This window comes from Molossus molossus, unplaced genomic scaffold (genome assembly GCF_014108415.1).
Source record: "Molossus molossus isolate mMolMol1 unplaced genomic scaffold, mMolMol1.p scaffold_m16_p_17, whole genome shotgun sequence".
NCBI classification, from domain to species: Eukaryota; Metazoa; Chordata; class Mammalia; order Chiroptera; family Molossidae; genus Molossus; species Molossus molossus.
In genome coordinates this window covers 2,336,461-2,358,014 of record NW_023425352.1, presented here as the reverse complement: position 1 = coordinate 2,358,014, position 21,554 = coordinate 2,336,461, and the positions used below count along the sequence as shown (strand labels likewise).

Genomic DNA, 21,554 nt, shown 5'->3' with positions numbered 1-21,554 from the left:
CGGTCAGCTCACAGCCACACCCGGGCCCTGGCCGGCCGCTCAGTGGGTTAGAGCGTCGACCCCATACGCCAGGGTTGCGGGTTCCCTCCCGGCCAGGGCCCGTGCAGGGATGAACCGATGATCGCAGGAAGACGGGAGCAACAGACCAGTGTTTCTCTCTCCTCCCTCAAAAAACAACCCCACAAAATCAATAAACGGAAACCCACAGGCACAGCTTCCTGCTGAGTCTCTGCCCAGGCAGGGTACCTCGAAGGTTATGAAAAATACAGAACTGGGATTGGGCGTCACGGGGACCCCGAGAGGGGCGCTTGCCCCAGGCTGGGGGAAGCGGCCGCGGATAAAGCTGCTCTGTGTGCAGCGATGGTGACAGGGAAGAGTGACGGCCCCTCGTGTGAGCGTGCGTCAGGGCACCGCTGGCCTGGACCGGTCCTCTGAGGAGAGGCGTTCCATTATTCTGAGGGGTCGCTTCTATCTCGCGTTCTGAGGCAGAGTTTGGTAGGGCACAGTTATGTACAGGATGTGCGTGTGTGGAGTTACGTGTGGAGTGGTGTGAGTATTGCCTGGGACGAAATGGAAAACTGTACTTAAGGAGCGGTACCTGCCAAACACCAGCGGCACGGCCGGATGCGGGCTGCACTGACCGGCACAGACAGGCGCCTGCTCTGCCCTGCGCTAGGGACGTGTCAGCCCGACGGGGGCCGCCAAAGAGGCTGCAGATGGCGCAGTAATGGACTTTTAGATCCATCAGGACGCAGTCCCATCCGACCCGTGTGGGTCTCAGAGCAGATGAGGGAAGCGGGGACCCGGTGCTCTCTGAGCACTGCCACATGCGGGAGTCAGGCTCTTTGGGGTGATCTGGCTGTATTCTCCACCCCCACCAAATACTGTTGGAGGGGTTCCGATACTCTCCTGTGCATGCCACCTTTGGGTCAGAGGGTGTGTAGAGGCTCAGAGACACGCCCCAGAGGGAGAAGGAGGCATCCTGTGGGAGCTGGGTCCGCGCTGCCGGAAGTCTGGGGGTTCCTCTCACCCTGCACTGTGTTCCAGGGCTCGGAGCTGGGAGGCTGGTCCCTGGGACGTTGGACCCACGACGGGATCGACTTCAACAACAACTTCCCCGACTTGAACACGCTGCTCTGGGAGGCTGAGGACCGACAGAACGTCCCAAGGAAAGTGCCCAACCACTACATCGCCATCCCCGAGTGGTTCCTGTCGGAGAATGCCACGGTGAGTGGCGCGCCGTGGCCTGCAGGGCCGTGGGGGCCCGTCAGCACCCACCGGTGTTCGCAGAGGACATGACAGGAAGGACAAGACAGAACTGCTGTCTGTTCTCCAACACCGGGAAGTGTGCTAGAGAATAAAACACCTTTTTTTTTTATTTGAGGAGATTCTTTATAAAAATCATTTAATTATATTGCTTTACAAGAACATGGTGCTTAAAAAAAAAAAAAAAAATCCCCGATGTGGGCCCGTCTGTAAGTACCGTCCTTACCCCATCCTGGTGGTTCTACTTCTGTGAAACTGTCCCTGGCCCTCGCCGACTGCCTGAGAGCCCTCACTTGCACCGTGATACGCCCCGTGGGTTTATTTCGTGGGGAGCTCCTGCGGAAGGAATCATCCGATGGAGTAGAACGTGCTTCCGCCAGATTTCTCCCGTCTGCTTTCACAGAGGGTACGTTGCAGAGGAAATAACTTTCCCAGTTTCTGGGGCCTTTGGTGGCCTTCTTTGCCCTTGGTCGTCACCCTGGGCTTTGAATGTGTGTGTCCGTCACGAGGTCTAGACAAGTGGGTGTTCAGGGCGGCGGCCACAACAGCAGAGACACGTGCCAGCAGCTGAGCGAGGGAGACGTTTGTTTCTTTTCTCACATAGAAGGACCCGGGAGGCGGCTGTACATATAGGTGCCCCGTGGTCCTCAGGAACTAAGGAGGCATCATCTTTCTGCCTCCGCCTGGTTGGCATGTGACCTTCATCCTCAAGGTCATAATCCAGGTGCGGCGGCTGCGGGGTCGTGGAGGAAGAGGAGAGGAAGGGTTGGAAGAGGCCCTCCCCTCGGAGAAGCCGGCTCCCTTGAAGAGGAGCTCCTAGAACGCCTGCCTGATGCTTCTGTCTGGGGCCAGGATGGAGTCAGAGATGATGCCCACCCCTGGTGGGCAGGGCGGGACTTGGCATGCGTTAGGCAGACACATTGCAGGCTCGGTGAGATCAATTCCGACGTTTGTTTCCCACTATCGATTGTATTCTACGGGCATCTGTTCCGAGGGGTCGGGAACTTATGGCAAATACCTGATGCTCTGGTCAGTATTTGACGATATCCAGCTTCCCAGTGTTAGTGTCTTGGTTCCGAGGGTCATCGGGAACCTCGTCGGTCTCCTTCCTTCCTGAACGTTCGTTGTTGCCCAGCGTCCAGCATCAGAGAGAAAGCTCGTGAAGGGCTCCGTGTGCCCGTCTCCGCCTCGACACCTACGGCTCTCGCTGCACCTGCTTCTCCGTCCTCACCTTCCTCCTCCTCCACCTCGACACCTACGGCTCTCGCTGCACCTGCTTCTCCGTCCTCACCTTCCTCCTCCTCCGCCTCGACACCTACGGCTCTCGCTGCACCTGCTTCTCCGTCCTCACCTTCCTCCTCCGCCACCTCGACACCTACGGCTCTCGCTGCACCTGCTTCTCCGTCCTCACCTTCCTCCTCCGCCACCTCGACACCTACGGCTCTCGCTGCACCTGCTTCTCCGTCCTCACCTTCCTCCTCCTCCGCCTCGACACCTACGGCTCTCGCTGCACCTGCTTCTCCGTCCTCACCTTCCTCCTCCGCCACCTCGACACCTACGGCTCTCGCTGCACCTGCTTCTCCGTCCTCACCTTCCTCCTCCGCCACCTCGACACCTACGGCTCTCGCTGCACCTGCTTCTCCGTCCTCACCTTCCTCCTCCTCCGCCTCGACACCTACGGCTCTCGCTGCACCTGCTTCTCCGTCCTCACCTTCCTCCTCCGCCACCTCGACACCTACGGCTCTCGCTGCACCTGCTTCTCCGTCCTCACCTTCCTCCTCCGCCACCTCGACACCTACGGCTCTCGCTGCACCTGCTTCTCCGTCCTCACCTTCCTCCTCCGCCACCTCGACACCTACGGCTCTCGCTGCACCTGCTTCTCCGTCCTCACCTTCCTCCTCCTCCGCCTCGACACCTACGGCTCTCGCTGCACCTGCTTCTCCGTCCTCACCTTCCTCCTCCTCCACCTCGACACCTACGGCTCTCGCTGCACCTGCTTCTCCGTCCTCACCTTCCTCCTCCGCCACCTCGACACCTACGGCTCTCGCTGCACCTGCTTCTCCGTCCTCACCTTCCTCCTCCTCCGCCTCGACACCTACGGCTCTCGCTGCACCTGCTTCTCCGTCCTCACCTTCCTCCTCCGCCACCTCGACACCTACGGCTCTCGCTGCACCTGCTTCTCCGTCCTCACCTTCCTCCTCCGCCACCTCGACACCTACGGCTCTCGCTGCACCTGCTTCTCCGTCCTCACCTTCCTCCTCCTCCGCCTCGACACCTACGGCTCTCGCTGCACCTGCTTCTCCGTCCTCACCTTCCTCCTCCGCCACCTCGACACCTACGGCTCTCGCTGCACCTGCTTCTCCGTCCTCACCTTCCTCCTCCTCCACCTCGACACCTACGGCTCACGCTGCACCTGCTTCTCCGTCCTCACCTTCCTCCTCCGCCACCTCGACACCTACGGCTCTCGCTGCACCTGCTTCTCCGTCCTCACCTTCCTCCTCCGCCACCTCGACACCTACGGCTCTCGCTGCACCTGCTTCTCCGTCCTCACCTTCCTCCTCCTCCGCCTCGACACCTACGGCTCTCGCTGCACCTGCTTCTCCGTCCTCACCTTCCTCCTCCGCCACCTCGACACCTACGGCTCACGCTGCACCTGCTTCTCCGTCCTCACCTTCCTCCTCCGCCACCTCGACACCTACGGCTCTCGCTGCACCTGCTTCTCCGTCCTCACCTTCCTCCTCCGCCACAGGCGCCACCTCGCTGCACCCGTCACTCTCCGGTGTCTCGCAGAGAGGGGACTCTTAACCCTGGAGATTACGCCCTGGCCGGTTTGGCTCAGCGGTTAGAGCGTCGGCCTGCAGACCAGAGGGTCCCGGGTTTGGTTCCCGCTAAGGGCATGTACCTCGGTTGCAGCTTGTCCCCGGCCCAGGTTGGGGTCGTGTGGGTGGCAGCCACTCGATGTGTCTCTCTCACATTGATGTTTCTCTCTCTCTCTCTTCCTCCCTCTCTCCTTCCCACTTTATCTGAAGATAAATGCAAAGATGTCCTCAGGTGAGGATAATAAAAAAACAAAAAAGAAATACTTCATGTTCAGATGATAATTTCTAGTTCTATTATTATTATTATTTTTTTATTTCTTCACCCTCACCCGAGGACATTTTTGCATTTATCCTCAGATAGAGTGGGAGGAAGAAAGGGAGGAAGAGAGAGAGAGAGAAACATCGATGTGAGAGAGACACATTGAGTGGCTGCCACCTACATGACCCCAACCTGGGCCGGGGACAAACTGCAACCGAGGTACATGCCCTTAGTGGGAACCGAACCCGGGTCTCTCTCATCCGCGGGTTGATGCTGTAACCGCTGAGCCAAACCGGCCAGGACAATAAGGAAGTATTTCTTAATATTAAATGTGTCTAGCCAGTCTTCACATTTCGCTATCATTCTTCCCTCAGCCCGTTTACAGCAGGATCCGAGTACAGCGCGTTCACTTTGATTGGTTTATGATCTTTCAAGTCTCACTTAAATGACAGTCTTCTCTGTCGCTTCCTTTTCCCTTGCAGTTTAAGTGCGGCTGATGTTGTAACGAGGCCATGAAAGCGAGTCTGGTAGCGTTTCCACCGTCTGGGCCCAGCTAACTGTGTTCCGCGGTGTCCTGTAACACAGTCCTCTGTTTCTTGTAAACTGGCTGTGAAGTCAGGGCAGACGAGGCTAATTAGAACAGAGCTTGGCAGACTCCTCCTGGGCCACATCCCCCCGAGCTGCTTTTGTCAACGGCGTGTGGTTGGAACCCAGCCGCGTCGTTCATGCGCCTGCGTGTTGTCTGCGGCGCCTCCCTGCAGCTCCCCACGGCAGAGACCCTCCGCAAAGTCAGAAATGTGTGCCGCTGCCCGGCCCGCCCCGGGAGTCCGGCCTCCAGGCTGGTCTCCTTCCGGGCGGCTGCGTTTCAGGCCTGTGCTCTCCCATCGGGGACACGCCGTGGCTGTGTCTCCGTCTGGACACTTTGTAGCCATCGCTGAACGCAGAGTTGCAAAATGCGGATACTCTAATTCGAGCCTCCTCTCTGTCACCAGCTGGCCTATTCCTACAGAAAGAAATTTCTCTTTCTCTTTTCAAGGTCCGTTATTTCTGCAGAGTCTGGTTTCACCAGGACAGATTTTAAGATGCCACATTTTGCTGAGATTCTGCCATAAAGTGATGGCCCTTTCAACCTTGTCCCTGTTTGGGTGGCTAGGGAAGAAGGCAGCTCCTCCTGTCCTGTTCATCCAAGCGTGTTCCCCTTGGAATGCTCACAGGTGGCGGTGGAGACCAGGGCCGTCATAGCCTGGATGGAGAAGATCCCCTTCGTGCTGGGCGGCAACCTGCAGGGGGGCGAGCTGGTGGTGGCGTACCCCTACGACATGGTGCGCACCCTGTGGAAGACGCAGGAGCGCACCCCCACCCCGGACGACCACGTGTTCCGCTGGCTGGCCTACTCCTACGCCTCCACGCACCGCCTCATGACCGACGCCAGGAGGAGGGTGTGCCACACGGAAGACTTCCAGAAGGAGGACGGGACTGTCAACGGGGCTTCCTGGCACACTGTGGCCGGAAGTAAGTCTCTGGCCCCCTGGCTGCACCTCAGGGCCCAGTGATAATGGGCTGCAGGGACGGGGAGGGACCCTGTGGGCCACCTCCTCCCAGCCCTCCTGTCATCACGATCAGACTAACAGCTCCCCGTAGCGAACCATTCGTGCTGCAGAAATTCTCCTTTGCTCCTTGCCAGTCTTGGAGGGGGCGTGGCTTATTCCTGTTTTACAAATGAGATGGGTAGAGTTTGGGCACTACAAGGGGTGTCCAAGAAAGGGGCAGAGTTGGGGTCGGTTAGACTCCGTGGTCTGCTCTTAGCCACTGAGCATTTCAGCTTTTATAGGGTCAGAGATGGGTAGGTGTGGACTTGGGGAAGTATTGGGTCATAAAACAAATTCAGCAAAGGGGCAGAGAGCATGCTGGTGCTGTGCCCACCGTGGGCGATGCCTGTGCTGCAGGTGGCGGAGGGCGTGCTGGTGCTGTGCCCACTGTGGGCGACACCTGTGCTGCAGGTGGCGGAGGGCGTGCTGGTGCTGTGCCCACTGTGGGCGACGCCTGTGCTGCACCTGGCAGAGGGTGTGCTGGTCCTGTGCCCACCGTGGGCGACGCCTGTGCTGCAGGTGGCACAGGGTGTGCTGGTGCTGTGCCCACTGTGGGTGACGCCTGTGCTGCAGGTGGCACAGGGCGTGCTGGTGCTGTGCCCACTGTGGGCGACACCTGTGCTGCACCTGGCAGAGGGTGTGCTGGTCCTGTGCCCACCGTGGGCGACGCCTGTGCTGCACCTGGCAGAGGGCCCTGGACCCCACGCTCAGGTGGGAAGTGACTCCGAGCTGCAGGTGTGTCCTGAGGCCCGACAGGTGGTGAAGACTCCCAGCTGCGCCATGGCACCCGTGGGAGCCCAGTGGGAGTGACGAGGGAGCGCGTGGGGTTGCTCCGGCCCGCGCAGGACCGAGGCCTTCCTGGGGAGATGTCCTGCGGAGTCTTCAGGGATCCAGAGAGCCCTGTGGTCCAAGTTTCAGGAAAGCACTTTGCTTCTTAGGTTAGGGCGACTCCTGGCCCAGGACTCCCAAATGAGAGGGTTAAGGATGTCACACTCTCTGAGGTCCCTCTGTGTTGGGGTGACAGGACCCCGAGCCTACTGTTTATTGTTCATTTTTCTTGACCTTTTGAGGACTGGTCAAGCCACTGATGAATTTGGAAAATATCCCAAGTCAGATAGGCCTAGATTCAAATTCTGGTTCATCAGTTGGATGCTGTGTGACCTGGGGCAAGTTGCTTTACCTCTCTGAACCCCCAGATGTTTCATTTGTAAAATGGGCATGATGATACTGGTGATGATGGTCCCTCTAGGACTGTTGTGGGATCACGTAGGTGACAGAGGTGTGTTTTCCTGTCTGGCTTGTTGAAAACACCCAGAGGTGATAAGTCCCCACCCCACGATACCCACAAAACCTTCATGAGCAGACCCGTAGCCCCATTTCACCTGCTCGTAACGTTCATAGTATCGTACTGCACTGGAGAGTCAGCCTTCATGCACTTCTCAGCGATGTTTCCATCCTTGGGGAAATAAAAATAAAAAGGTAGCGGAAGTACAGTCAGCCCCCGTGTATTGCGGTGAATCAGTTCAGAGTCTACCGCGATAAATGAATTTCCACGTAGTAGCATCCTTTGCTGATACAGTCGTCCCCGCCACTTCGCGCTCCGACTTTTGTGCCTTCACTCTATCGCGGTTTTTTCAGATACTGTTATATGAGAAATACTGTTCTATATGTGAAATACTGTGCTGTATTTGAAATACTGTATTGTATTTGAAAAACCCGCCAGAGTGAAGCCGCAAAGGTCGGAGCAGAGTGGTGAGGGACGACTGCATTTGTTTCTGTGGCGTTTGAGAACCCGGGCGTCTGCCTGTCTGTGGTTATGTGTCCAGATGAAGCTTTTTGGTCTCTGTCAGTTCTCTGTACAAAATAAAAAATAAGTGCGAATTCCTGTCCGTCCAGGAGACTTCCTGGTAGTGAAAAGTATGCCTGCTTCTCTGTTCTAGCCCCAAACCTACTGGTCTTGACGGGAAATGCGTATGTTTTCGGGCTGCCGGGCCTGATTCGGGTGGGGACACAGCCACGGTCCCCCGCGCCGGTCAGCAGGACGGTCTGAACAGCTGGCCCCGCAATGCGTCGGTGCGTCGGACGTTTCTGTCAGTTCTGTTTCCGTTACTGCGGGACGTTTGTGGCAGAGCCGCCGGCGCCGTGGCCTCTGCTCGTCCTTCCTCCTGGCGGTTCCATGAAGCGTGTGGCTCATCGCTCTGTGGGTGAAGGACGCGTGGTTTCCATTCCCTGCCTCCCCGCCCTCCGCTGACTTTCTGCGGAGCCGGCTCTCGTGTCTGCTGGGCGCCCACAGGCGCTGGGTGACGGACAGCGGGGTCCGTGCGCCTCAACAGGGCATGGTCTGTGGTGTGCACGTTTGACCCCAAGGTGACCTTAGACCCTCTTGGGCCTGTGTCCTCCCCACAGAGTCGGGCACCCCGAGCTCTGTCCTGTGTTGAAGCTGGTGACCAGAGGGCTCCAGGCCAGGGAGGTGTCACCGACCCGCCAGGTGTGCTGGGAGGAGCTCTCCTGCCTACACCTGCTGCGGCCAGGTCAGGTGCCCTCTGTGATTCCGCGGCTTGGGTTCGACCGAGGGAGCGGACCCGGCCTTTGGATGAACCTTCTTCCACCAGCCCAGGCCCCTGCGAAGGATCTCCGTTACCCCTGCGCTGTCCCGCTCTATTCCGTGGCTCTTGTGTCCTTGTGTGTCACACACATGTCATAGCTGATGACGTGTGGACGGTTTGAGTCCGGAACCTGGTAGCGTGACCGTCTCGTTTGTGCCATTTCGCCTGTGACTTTAGAGATCAGGCAGCAGGTGGCTACAGAGTGGCCCTTGAGCTCTGGCCTCGAGTACGAAGCGACGCATCACTGAGCGTCTCGGTGAGCGAAGTAAGGAGGGAGGGGAGGCAGGACGGTGAGGCCCGAGGCTGGTCGAAGCGCAGGAGAACCTGCTGCGTATCTCGGGCAACACAGAGAAGCCCAGCCCACCCCTCCGGCCTCTGCCGGGACCCTCAGAGCCATGGAGGGCTCCCCAGAGGCACCTCCCGCTGGGTCAGCCTCCTGGCGACCATGCAGAACGTCACCGCTCTGTGTTCTTGCTCTTCACCCTCTTCTCCAAAAACAAGAGAGCCACTGGGACGCCATGCCACCGAACATTCATTTATTCATTTCCCAAATATTGGGTACTGTCGTGGGTGGACTGGTGGCCCCCGTCCCCAAATCTATGTTTGCCTCTCGATCTCCAGAACCTGTGACTGTGACCTCATTTGGAAAACGGGTCTTTTGCAGATGTAATTAAGTTAATGGTGTCAGGATGAGGTCATTCTGGGCTGCCTGGATGGGCCCTAAAATCACCGACAAGTGTCCTTACGAGAGACGGAGGAGGAGGAAACACAGACACAGAGGACAGGGCCATGTGAAGACAGAGGCACAGACTGGGGCCAGGCAGCCACAAGCCAGGGGCCACCAGGGGCCGTCAGAAGCTGGAATCGGCAGGAAGGGGCTTCCCTAGAGCCTTGGAGGACCCCAGCCCTGGTCACACCGTGGTCTCACCCTCCGGCTCCAGGACTGTGGGCGGGTACATTTCTATTGGCTGAAGCCCTTGGTGTGTGGTCACTGGTACCAGCAGCCCCGGGAGATGAGTCCAGGGACCAGTTCCAGGTCCGGCTGGGCCCTTTGCATCCGGTTGGGGTCATGTCAGGATGGCGAGGCCTGTGTGCTTTGGGGCTTGGCGGGGGTGCCTCTGCCCCAGCCCCCAGGCGCCGCTCGTGTGGAGGTGCAATCAAGGGCTGTGTTCACACGCCCGGGGGCAACCCGACTGTTGCCCTTGCCAGCCACAGGGCTCTGGACACATTTCTCAGCCTTGTCTGCCCTGCTGGTCTTCACTGTGCAGCTGCGCCACGCTGCCTGTCTCTGCTGGCGACGGCCAGCGCCCCAGCGGACGCAGAGCGCACGTCCCGGCGCGGCAGGGGCTCAGGGGGCCGGGCTGTGGTCGGCTGCGTTTATGAATCGAGATGGAAAACGGTTACAGAGCCGTAGCTGGGAGCAGCATCACGACAGAGATCACTTTGATTAAACCTGGAAATCCTTCCTGTTCATCAGTGACACCCGTATGCTGAGAGTAGTGTTGGACCGAGTTTAACAAAATGAGAGGCTTTTATCTGGACAGCAGCCGTTTCAGTCCTGAGGAGCCTGTCCCCCCCCCCCCAACACGCGCTCGAATGGAGATGTTGTCTGTGGTGATGGCGCCGCCTCGGCCAGGCCCCGCCGTCCGGCTGCGTCCCCACTGCCGCTGGGGCACTGCTCAGTGACACGCTGTCCCTCGGCCAGGCCCCGCCGTCCGGCTGCGTCCCCACTGCCCCTGGGGCACTGCTCAGTGACACGCTGTCCCCTCGGCCAGGCCCCGCCGTCCGGCTGCGTCCCCACTGCCCCTGGGGCACTGCTCAGTGACACGCTGTCCCCTCGGCCAGGCCCCGCCGTCCGGCTGCGTCCCCACTGCCCCTGGGGCACTGCTCAGTGACACGCTGTCCCTCGGCCAGGCCCCGCCGTCCGGCTGCGTCCCCACTGCCCCTGGGGCACTGCTCAGTGACACGCTGTCCCCTCGGCCAGGCCCCGCCGTCCGGCTGCGTCCCCACTGCCCCTGGGGCACTGCTCAGTGACACGCTGTCCCTCGGCCAGGCCCCGCCGTCCGGCTGCGTCCCCACTGCCCCTGGGGCACTGCTCAGTGACACGCTGTCCCTCGGCCAGGCCCCGCCGTCCGGCTGCGTCCCCACTGCCCCTGAGGCACTGCTCAGTGACACGCTGCCCCTCGGCCAGGCCCCGCCGTCCGGCTGCGTCCCCACTGCCCCTGAGGCACTGCTCAGTGACACGCTGCCCCTCGGCCAGGCCCCGCCGTCCGGCTGCGTCCCCACTGCCGCTGGAGCACTGCTCAGTGACACGCTGTCCCTCGGCCAGGCCCCGCCGTCCGGCTGCGTCCCCACTGCCCCTGAGGCACTGCTCAGTGACACGCTGCCCCTCGGCCAGGCCCCGCCGTCCGGCTGCGTCCCCACTGCCGCTGGAGCACTGCTCAGTGACACGCTGCCCCTCGGCCAGGCCCCGCCGTCCGGCTGCGTCCCCACTGCCCCTGAGGCACTGCTCAGTGACACGCTGTCCCTCGGCCAGGCCCCGCCGTCCGGCTGCGTCCCCACTGCTCAGTGGCACGCTGCCCCTCGGCCAGGCCCCGCCGTCCGGCTGCGTCCCCACTGCTCAGTGGCACGCTGACCCCTCGGCCAGGCCCCGCCGTCCGGCTGCGTCCCCACTGCTCAGTGGCACGCTGCCCCTCGGCCAGGCCCCGCCGTCCGGCTGCGTCCCCACTGCTCAGTGACACGCTGTCCCCTCGGCCAGGCCCCGCCGTCCGGCTGCGTCCCCACTGCTCAGTGACACGCTGACCCCTCGGCCAGGCCCCGCCGTCCGGCTGCGTCCCCACTGCTCAGTGGCACGCTGCCCCTCGGCCAGGCCCCGCCGTCCGGCTGCGTCCCCACTGCTCAGTGACACGCTGCCCCTTGGCCAGGCCCCGCCGTCCGGCTGCGTCCCCACTGCTCAGTGACACGCTGCCCCTCGGCCAGGCCCCGCCGTCCGGCTGCGTCCCCACTGCTCAGTGACACGCTGCCCCTTGGCCAGGCCCCGCCGTCCGGCTGCGTCCCCACTGCTCAGTGACACGCTGCCCCTTGGCCTGCAGGTCTCAACGACTTCAGCTACCTTCACACCAACTGCTTCGAGCTGTCCATCTACGTGGGCTGCGACAAGTTCCCGCACGAGAGCGAGCTGCCCGAGGAGTGGGAGAACAACCGCGAGTCCTTGATCGTGTTCATGGAGCAGGTACGGCGCGGCCGCGCCCAGGGCGAGCCGAGGACCGGCTCCTCGGGCTGAACGCGGCAGACCCGCGCAGTGCTTCATTCACACTGCGGCCGCGGCCGAGCGCCAGCGTGCTGGGCCGCCGCTCCGGGGGGGAAGGACCCTGTCTCTTTGCTCCTGCTCGGGCCCCGGCAGGTGAGCTCCGAGCTCATGCTGATGCTCCCCCGGCTCAGGATGGGGGAGACTAGTCGGGGGTTCAGACACTGCTCTGTGGGGAGGGAGGTGACGTGCCCAGGCCCCTTGTCTGCCGGGGCTGCGTAACCAAGGACCCAGGCTGGGGCCTAAGCACCGGAAATGACAGCTCCGGAGGCCGGCAGCCTGAGACTGCGGTGTCCCAGGTCGGTTTCCCTGGAGGCCTCTCTCCTGGGCGGCGGGCCGCCTTCTCCCTGGGACTCACGTGGCCTTCCCCGTGGGCATACGGTCCTGGTGTCTGTGTGTCCAAATGTCCTCCTCTCATCAGGACACCAGTCAGATGGATTAGGGCCCACCCCGGTGACCACATTTTAACGTCAGCACCTCTTCAAAGATGGTATCTCCAGCCCTGGCCAGTTCGGCTCAGTGGTTAGAGTGTCGGCCCACGGACCAGAGAGACCCGGGTTCAGTTCCCACTAAGGGCGTGTACCTTGGTTATAGTTTGTCCCCGGCCCCAGATGGGGTCATGTGGGTGGCAGCCACTCAATGTGTCTCACATTGGTGTTTCTCCCTCTTCCCCCTTCTCTCCCTCCCACGCTATCTGAAAATAGATACAAAAATGTCCTCGAGTGAGGATAAGAACAATAAAGACGCTATCTCCAAATAGTCACCTCTTAAGGTGCTGGGAGTGAGGACTTCAACGTATGAAATTCGGCCCTAACAGCCCTCAGGCTGCAGAGTCCCTCCAGCGAGGGGCGGGGTGTCCGGGAGCACCGAGGTGCCGAGGTTGTGCTCCCGGTGGGCTGGGCTGGGGTGGAGGGAAGCGGCCACACACCCGAGGAGCCCTGCACCCCCTCCCTTCCTCCTGCCCTCAAGGACAGGCTCACCTCGCAGCACTGAGCCAGCTGGTTGGCGTTTGGTGCTACAGCGACCCGAATAGCGTCCACGCCCCACTGGGGGAAAGAACTAGAAACCAGAGGAACAGCAACAACGGGTGTTTGACCTGGTCCCTGACTGTGATTCCCGTCCGTTCGGAAGTCGGATCCCAAGGCTGCACAGGGAGGCCGCTCCTTCCTGGGTGGCCTGCAGGAGTCGGAGCAGCTTCCAGCCGGTGGCCGGGCACAGGGCCGCGCCGTGGCAGAGGTCGGCCTGGGCTCCAGCGCCCCAGGCTGCCCCGTGAGGGTCCACAGTGCACTGAGCTCTCCCCCGTGGGGGCCATGAGCACGCGTCCTGTCCCCACCCTGGGGTTCTGTGAGCCAATGAGAGCGAGAATCCCTAATCCTTCTCCAGTCATGATCCCAGTGTAGCCAAAGAACCTCCTATGCGTAAAACAGCCAGACACAGAAACGGGTACAAAGAATGTCTTGGGAAATGAGGCCCTGTCACCTCAGTTGTCACCTCTCACCACAGAGAGGAAACCGAGGCACAGGGTGTGTGACACCGCTCATCAGTGGAAGGGACATCCGTCTCTTCTTTCCTCTGTGCGAGTCTACACAGCTCAGGAAATGAAAATAAACGCATGCATAAAATTTTCATTTTTAGTGGATGTTTTATTTTTAAAATTTTTTCCCTTTATTATTTTGAGAGAGAGAGGAAGGGCGAGAGAGAAACATCAATGAGAGAGAACATCGATTGGCCGCCCCCTGCACGCCCCCCACTGGGGATCGGGCCCACTACCTGGGCCTGGGCCCTGATGAGGAATTGAACCAGCAGCCTCTTGGTGCAGGGTCGATGCTCAACCCCTGAGTCACATCAGCCGGGCTAGTGGATGTTTTAAATGAACCATCTCAGACCCTTGTTTTTTGAGCCTCTGAGCATTTCACTAAAATGGAAGATTTCCGGTGCTGAGACCCAACAGGAAGACAGCTGTTGACCCACCAGATCCTCCCAGAATCAGGGAGCTTCTGAGCTGGGCGTGGCTCCGTGGCCAGGGTTCTGGTGGCCCTGGGTGGCCGTAGGGTCCCTGTTTTCACTGTGCGGTTGGGGGGGGGGTGCCAGTGAGCTCACCCGTGTGTCCTCGTGTGTGAGCAGGTGCATCGTGGCATCAAAGGCGTGGTGAGCGACGTGCACGGGAGAGGGATTCCGGACGCCGTCATCTCCGTGGAAGGCGTGGACCACGACCTCCGAACAGGTAACTGCGGACACGTGTGAACCGTCTCCGTGGGAAACGTCCACGTCCTCGAAGTGTTTGATGGATGAATGGACGTGACCTGGCGTTTCCAAGAGGGCGGTGATGGGCCCGGCTGGTCCTTCTGAAGGGGGGAGGGGGCCTTCCCACACACACTATTCACATGCATTGACTGACCTGTCCCCCAGCAGTCATCCTATTTGACCTGCAGGGAATGAGACCAGGGACAGCGGGGGGGGGGGGGGGGGGGGATTCAGACCTGGCCATGTGCCCTTCAGCGCCGGGCATGGAAGGGCAGTTACTACAAAACTGGGTGAAGTGTATCCAAAGGGCCGCTAAGCAGCGGACTGCCGTGCAACGCCCCGAATCGCGTTCCTTCCCGTGGTGGCCAGTTCTCCACGCGAGAATGTTTCGTGCCTGTGGCACCGCGTCAGGGACACGGTAGCCCCCTAGGCATCGTCACTCGTCCAGTCAGCAGGTGCAGACTTGCCAGGGACAGGTGCCTGCGAGGTGACAGCGTCTGTACGAGGAAAGAGACTGTTTGCGCCACTCGCATAGGATTGTGTTCAAACGTTGCCAGTGACCCCTTTGGAAGAGCGATTCATGCACGAGCCTGGAACACCCTCGGACTGTCAGTGCCTCGCACGCACTGTGAGGAAAGGAGGGTTTCGGTGCAGGGGCAGGTGGAGGGCCCCGGGGCCCCTGTGGAGGGGCAGGTGGAGGGCCTGGGGGCCCCTGTGGAGGGGCAGGTGGAGGGCCTGGGGGCCCCTGTGGAGGGGCAGGTGGAGGGCCTCGGGGCCCCTGTGGAGGGGCAGGTGGAGGGCACGGGGCCCCTGTGGAGGGGCAGGTGAAGGTCCCCGGGGCCCCTGTGGAGGGGCAGGTGGAGGGCACGGGGCCCCTGTGGAGGGGCAGGTGGAGGGCACGGGGCCCCTGTGGAGGGGCAGGTGGAGGGCACGGGGCCCCTGTGGAGGGGCAGGTGGAGGGCACCGGGGCCCCTGTGGAGGGGCAGGTGGAGGGCCCGGGGCCCCTATGGAGGGGCAGGTGGAGGGCACGGGGCCCCTGTGGAGGGGCAGGTGGAGGGCACGGGGCCCCTGTGGAGGGGCAGGTGGAGGGCCTCAGGGCCCCTGTGCAGGGGCAGGTGGAGGGCACGGGGCCCCTGTGGAGGGGCAGGTGGAGGGCACGGGGCCCCTGTGGAGGGGCAGGTGGAGGGCCCCGGGGCCCCTGTGGAGGGGCAGGTGGAGGGCCCCGGGGCCCCTGTGAAGGGGCAGGTGGAGGGCACGGGGCCCCTGTGGAGGGGCAGGTGGAGGGCCCGGGGCCCCTGTGGAGGGGCAGGTGGAGGGCCCGGGGCCCCTGTGGAGGGGCAGGTGGAGGGCCCGGGGCCCCTGTGGAGGGGCAGGTGGAGGGCCCGGGGCCCCTGTGGAGGGGCAGGTGGAGGGCCCTGGGCCCCTGTGGAGGGGCAGGTGGAGGGCACAGGGCCCCTGTGGAGGGGCAGGTGGAGGGCACAGGGCCCCTGTGGAGGGGCAGGTGGAGGGCACAGGGCCCCTGTGGAGGGGCAGGTGGAGGGCACAGGGCCCCTGTGGAGGGGCAGGTGGAGGGCCCCGGGGCCCCGCCAGCCTGCGGAGAGGGGTTGCCTAAGGAGCCGTGAATGTCAGGCCCCTGTCATCAAGCTGACAGTGTGGATGAGCTCAGGGGAATCGCATCTCTCTGTGCCTGCATGTCCCCCCTCCGTAATTTCCCCGCGCGACCCCCCGCCCGGATCCCATGCTTCACAGCAATGCCCCCCGTGATGGTTTCAGCACGTTCAGGGCTCGGCGTTAGCTCCCAACGTACCTTGATTTCTGTCCGAGGCTTGTGCGATCTGATACATTGTATCTCAGGAGGGTTTTCTGTAGAGTAGACAGCCGTGTTGGATGGAATTCCGCAGGGACAGAGCCAGTAAGGATGCGTTCTGCATGCATGTGAACACATTAGCTGTGTCCCAGGCTCAATGTCACGTGGCTGTTCGTGGCTTCGTGGACACTTACCTGACTTGCTGACTGATGGACGTTCACTGGGGCCCAGCTGGCCCTTCTGTCCTCCAATGGTTCACGGCGCCAGCGGTGTGTCCACCTCCCCCTGCAGGCCATGGCATGCTCCGCCCGACCAGACCCGGCCACTCAGTGGGACAGTCACCCAACAGTAGTTGAGACTTAACACATCGAATCCCTTGTGTTCATAAGCATTGCAATTCCTGTCCCCTTCCCTGTGTTCATCCGCCCAGTGGAGCCAGCGCTGGGGGGGGGGGGGGGGGGGACGTGCGTAGGGACACGTTGCTGGTGTGGAGAGTAAGGGCGAGGCGCCCGCACCCTAGCAGGACAGGAAGAGGACACGCCCGGTGGGAGGGCACGGGGCGGGTGAAGGGCTGGCTCCTCCGTGTGCCTGGGGGCTCAGGGGCCCAGAGACACGTCTGCAGGGGGAATTGTGAGGCACAGGCCATCTGGTCTCAAGCCTGAGGCTGCTTGACGGCCTCTCGCCTCCTGAAAAGCCACGAAGTGGTACTGGGTTCAGTGAAAACCTCGCGTTTTCACTAAAGGAGACGCAGGGCACAGGAATACCAGGGAGTCCCCACCTACAAGGTGCCCCTGGGCTCTCACACTGAATCCGGTCTTCCAGGAGCCGACATGAACGCGTGACAACTTGGATGCGTTCCGTGTTTTTAAAAGTTTTATGTATTTATTTATTTAGAGAGAGGAAGGACGAGACACACAGAGAGAAACACTGATCTGTTGTTCCACTTACTTGTGCATTCATTGGTTGATTCTTGTATGTGCCCTGACTAGGGATCGAACCTGCAACCTTGATGGATCAGGATGATGCTCTAACCTACTGAGCTACCCGGCCAGAGCAAATTTCATTAAACATCTTGAGCCCAGCCGGTGTGGCTCAGTGGTTAAGCGTCGACCCCTGCACCAAGAGGTCGCTGGTTCGATTCCCGGTCAGGGCACATGCCCAGGTTGTGGGCCCGATACTCAGTGGGGGACGTGCAGGAGGTGGCCAATCAGTGTTCTCTCTCATCAATGTTTCTAGCTCTCTTTTAAATCAATAAAGAAAAATATAAAAAAGAACACCCTGAAGTCTCGTGAGTTCACCACATCACGGGGCAGGGGGGTCTCAGGTGAATCAGATTGTAATGTGAATGTAAACACGGTGTCTGTGGGGGGTCACACACACACACCCGGAGTTTCACCCACCCCTTCGCAGACTCCAGGACTTGTTTACACGCGTGACCCTACCCAGGCCGACTCAGCGTTTCACCAGGCACAGTCTTTCCTCGTCCCTCCCTGGCACGAAGCCTCAGCCGGGCAGGACTCACCAGACCTGGCCCTGGCAGGCCCACGGACTAGGTGTGACCTTGTGCAGGAGGTCACACCTCCCTGGAAAACTGCTCATGTAGACGGGGAGTCACCCTGGGCCACAGCAGTTTCCCTCGGAAGGCCCAGGGGCCGGCGCGGCCCCTTCTTTCTGCGGGGTCCTCAGTGGGTCGCTGTGTCTGCCCTTCCGTCTCGCAGCCTCTTGACAATCGGGGTCTGTGTTCTCAGCAGGCCAGGCTCCTGGCGACGCACGGCCTTGACTTTGTGCAGAAAGGGTCTGACCCAGAGCCGAGGGGGAGACAGATCCCATTAGGTGCTTGTCGGGTGACTGCTGGGGTGTCACCGGGCAGGCAGGGTCAGCCTTGCAGCACCCGTGTGTGACGCTCCTGTGGCTCCAGGTTTCACTTGGCAGCAGGACCTGGAATACGGGCCGCGGAAGGAGCTGTGGACACCAGGGCCTCCTCCCAGCTCTTGGCCCTTGTCCCCTGTCGTCCTTCCTTCTCTGTTCACAAGCGAGGAGCCCCACCCCTAAATCACCATTGTGTATTCATAGCCGTGCTCCGGGAAGCCAAGAGGCCCAGCGCCGATGGTTTTCCAGGCGGCGTCTGTGGTGGGGCCGAGGGCGTGCCCTTGGAAGCTCGCACGCACCCCAAATGGTGCGCGTTGTCTCGGGGGAAGGAGCGTTAATAGTCATTTCTCTGTCTGTGCATGTGTGTTAGCGCTGTGGGGAGTCCACACCCCACAGCCCCCCGTTAGGAGCGTTAAGGTCTTCCAGAGAGGGGAGCCCCTCGGCGCGGGAAAAGCGTGGGGAACCGGCATCCGCGGGGTCGGGCTCCACGCGCTGCCTCACCGACTCTCTCTGGTCTTGGGAGCGCGGGGCTGGGGGGTCCGCCCCAGACAGAACCGCTCCGAACCCCTCTGCTTTCTCTTGCCAGCCAGCGACGGAGATTACTGGCGCCTCCTGAACCCCGGAGAGTATGTGGTCACAGCCAGGGCAGAAGGCTTCACCTCGTCCACCAAGAACTGCATGGTCGGCTACGACATGGGCGCCACGAAGTGTGACTTCACCCTCAGCAAGACCAACCTGGCCCGGATCCGGGAGATCATGCAGAAGCTCGGGAAGCAGCCCGTCAGCCTGCCGGCCCGGCCGCTAAGGCTGCGGGGGCGGAAGAGACGGCAGCGCGGGTGACCTCCTGGCCCCTGAGCCCGGCCCCAGACCCCGCGGATGAAACCTCCCTCGGCGCCCCGTCGTCCGCTCTGTGATTCAGGGGGGCCTGGGGGCGGTCTGAAGGCTTAGGGTCTCTTCTTTCTTTTGTTCCCGAGTGTCCAGAGACCGTGGGCAGAGCAGCGGAGAAAGGCCGGGGGTGTGAGTGCATTCTGCAGATGGGCTGAGTCCCAGAGAGGAGCCTGCCCGGAGCTACGTGGGGGGAGGGGGGGCTCCCCTGTTCGCGTGCCAGCAAGGTCCCTGTGCATTTCCAATGTGCACAGCTGAGCCGCTGCATTCCTGGTGCCCTGCTGTCCCCAGTGTCAGCCCCCACCCTCTCTGGCCCCAGGACATTCCAAGCTGCTGCAGATCAGTTCTACAGTTGACAGTAGAGACATCACCAAGTGAGCATCAGGCAGCCTCGTGAGTCAGTTCAGTTTCCCTTTAACAAAGGGACGAGCTCATCAGAGCGGGGAAAGGCTGAAATAATTCCAGAGGGACGGTTGGGCAGCTGGCATGCCCGGGGGCTGGTTGCATGCATACTGAGTTTATGTAGAACCCCCAAATTTCCTGCTGCCCCGTAGCCATGGGGGCTCCCTGGGTGGTGACATCCGAAGGTGCCAGCTGCCTAGGGAACCACATCTCGTTTAGTCCAGCTCCTCTGGGAGCTGCTAGGACTTGGAAAGAGACAACAGGCCGACCTGCAACCCTCCCTCTGCTCCAGACACCCGTCCTTGCCTGGCGGTGGGCACGCCTGCACCGCCCGGCACGGCAGTTACTTTGATGTGTGCAATACCAGGCCTCCCAGACGGCTCCAAAGGTGATGAACGCTCCTAGAATTGTCTGTGGGGCGTCCGTTCAGGAGGGGTTACTAAATTACCGTGCAAGACGATGTCTCACTGTTCCTGTTGCTGCCTCACTGACCCGGGAAGAATGAGAAAATAAAGCAAATGGAAAGATGCTCTAGTGTGGTTTTCCCCGGGCACCTCGCCGCCACTCCCGCTGTCCGGAACACGGTGGGGACAAGCCCCTCACAGCTGACCCACGGGCCCGTGCGTCCCCTGCCCCGCAAGCAAAGCCCAAGTTCACGGCAAAGGCACAAGGGGTCCGGGGAAAATTAGAAACAACAAATCAGGGGTGAGGAGGGTCCTTCAGTGCCTTGTGGGGTGTGCAGAGGAGAAGGACAGGAATTTGGCGCCGGGGTGCCTTCAGCTCAAGGGGTCCTAGGACAGCAACTAGGTTCCTGGTGCAGGCCAGCTCTGATTTATTTGTTGGGGGGGGGTGGCTTGGAGCTCTGTGTTAAGGAGTCTGAGGCGGGGTCCTGACTCCGTGGGAAAGGATGCTGCAGCGTATGGCTGGGTGTGCTGTGGGGACAGGAAGAGGGGACAGCGGGTTGCCTCACCTGTCCATCCCTGAACTAGTTTGACCCCCCTGGACTTAGAGAAAGGGAGACTGAGGCCCACAGAGAGGCACGGAGGGTCCAGAGTCCTGTCGCAGGAGCAGGGCGCTCCGGGTGACGTTCTTTAAATACCTTCCTGAAAACCAACCGTGAGCAGGTCCTGGAGCAGCCTGGGTCTGTGCCCCTGGAGCAGGTCACGCCCGGCAGTGACAGACGCCGTAGGAGCCGGCACGCTTCAGAAATCGGGGCAAAAGGCGGGAAGGCCTGGAGCAGCACCCCAGGCAGATGTTCGTGAGGAGCCCGGAGGGTGTGTGGGGCCCCACGGAGCCTGGTTCTGGCGCTTTCCTGCCATCCCGCCGCCCTGTCCAGCCTGTCCGCCCTGCCGCCCTGCCGCCCTCTCTGCCCTGTCCGCCCTTTCCGCCCTGCCCGCCCCGTCCGCCCTGCCCGCCCTGGCCGCCCCACCTCACGGCTGGATGCCGTCCTGACCCTGAGGCTCCATTTCCCGCTGGCCACGCTCTTCAGAGGGGCAGCTTCGGAGCGTCAGCTGGTCAGCGCCACGACGCGGTTTTGTCGTCTAGGCGACGGCGAGAGGAAGGGGACAGTGCCCCCCTCACGCCCCTGTGGCCCTGGTGAATGGGTTCTGTCCACGCCTCGCCCATTTCGAGTTCTCTGCCGCCTCCCCCCAGCCTCTCCGTGGGGCAGGCTGAGCGGGGAGGAGCAGCGGAAATGTCCTCCGTCCCTGGGCGTCCGTCCCTGGGAGTCTGTCCCTGGGAGCGAGCGCGGGGCGCCGGGACGTCCACCGCACAGCCGGGATTTATTTCCCTCCGGGCAGCCCCTGGTGTAGGCTGAGCCCCCTACGCAAAGGAGGGAGCGAGGCCGGAGCAGGTGATGGGACCTGGGTGGCCATCCCGCTGGGAAGGGCTCTTCCCGTCCTGAGTCCTTCTAGTACGAACGGGCAAACCAGACGTGGGTTTGGGGTTCACAGCCTATGGGTGATGGCCTGTGCACCCCGATTCCGGTCGGAGCTCCCTCCGCGTGCTGTCCTGGGTGGGTTCTTGGGGCCATGTCTGGCTCGTGCCCCGAGGCTGTGCTGCTGGCTGTATTGTTCACACAACAGGGCAATTCGGGACCAAGCGGGCACAGGGGTGCTCTTGAGGGTTGTAGGGCCAGAGGTGCAGGAACGGCCGGTCCTTCCTGTCCATCACCTCTCCTCCCTGGAGGCTGCAGGAGGCTCCACCCGAGGGAGAGGATGGCGGACTGGGAGCCGGCGAGGTTTCCTCCGGGCACAGACCAGGCCTTTCCCACCCCGGTGGCTGCGTTGGGCCCAGCCATTCACGGGGCCCCTGCCCTGCAGTGGAGGAGGAGTCGGCTGAGGGTCTGTCTACGGGCTGAGCCTGCCCAAGCCCGAGAAGGGCCTCGAGAGGGGGGGTTTCTGACCTGAACGCCTAAGCTCACCTGCTGGGAAAACACGGACAATGGTTGTCGTGGGTTCTGGCCAACTGAGTGGCAGCTCAGCCCCCAGGAGGGACGGGGG

General features: G+C 61.6%; 1 protein-coding gene across 1 annotated transcript in view; it reads left to right on the top strand.

Annotated features, from left to right (window-relative positions):
- CPXM2 (carboxypeptidase X, M14 family member 2) overlaps positions 1 to 19,560 on the top strand; it is an 89,579-nt gene extending 70,019 nt beyond the window's left edge. Inside the window, exons 10-14 of the mRNA XM_036265158.1 lie at positions 1,048 to 1,227; positions 5,559 to 5,856; positions 11,632 to 11,771; positions 13,971 to 14,070; positions 18,353 to 19,560. Of these exons, the coding sequence (XP_036121051.1) occupies positions 1,048 to 1,227; positions 5,559 to 5,856; positions 11,632 to 11,771; positions 13,971 to 14,070; positions 18,353 to 18,606 (972 nt within the window). The 3' untranslated portion in view covers positions 18,607 to 19,560. The remainder of the gene's footprint in view (positions 1 to 1,047; positions 1,228 to 5,558; positions 5,857 to 11,631; positions 11,772 to 13,970; positions 14,071 to 18,352) is intronic.
- Positions 19,561 to 21,554: the final 1,994 nt, after the last annotated feature.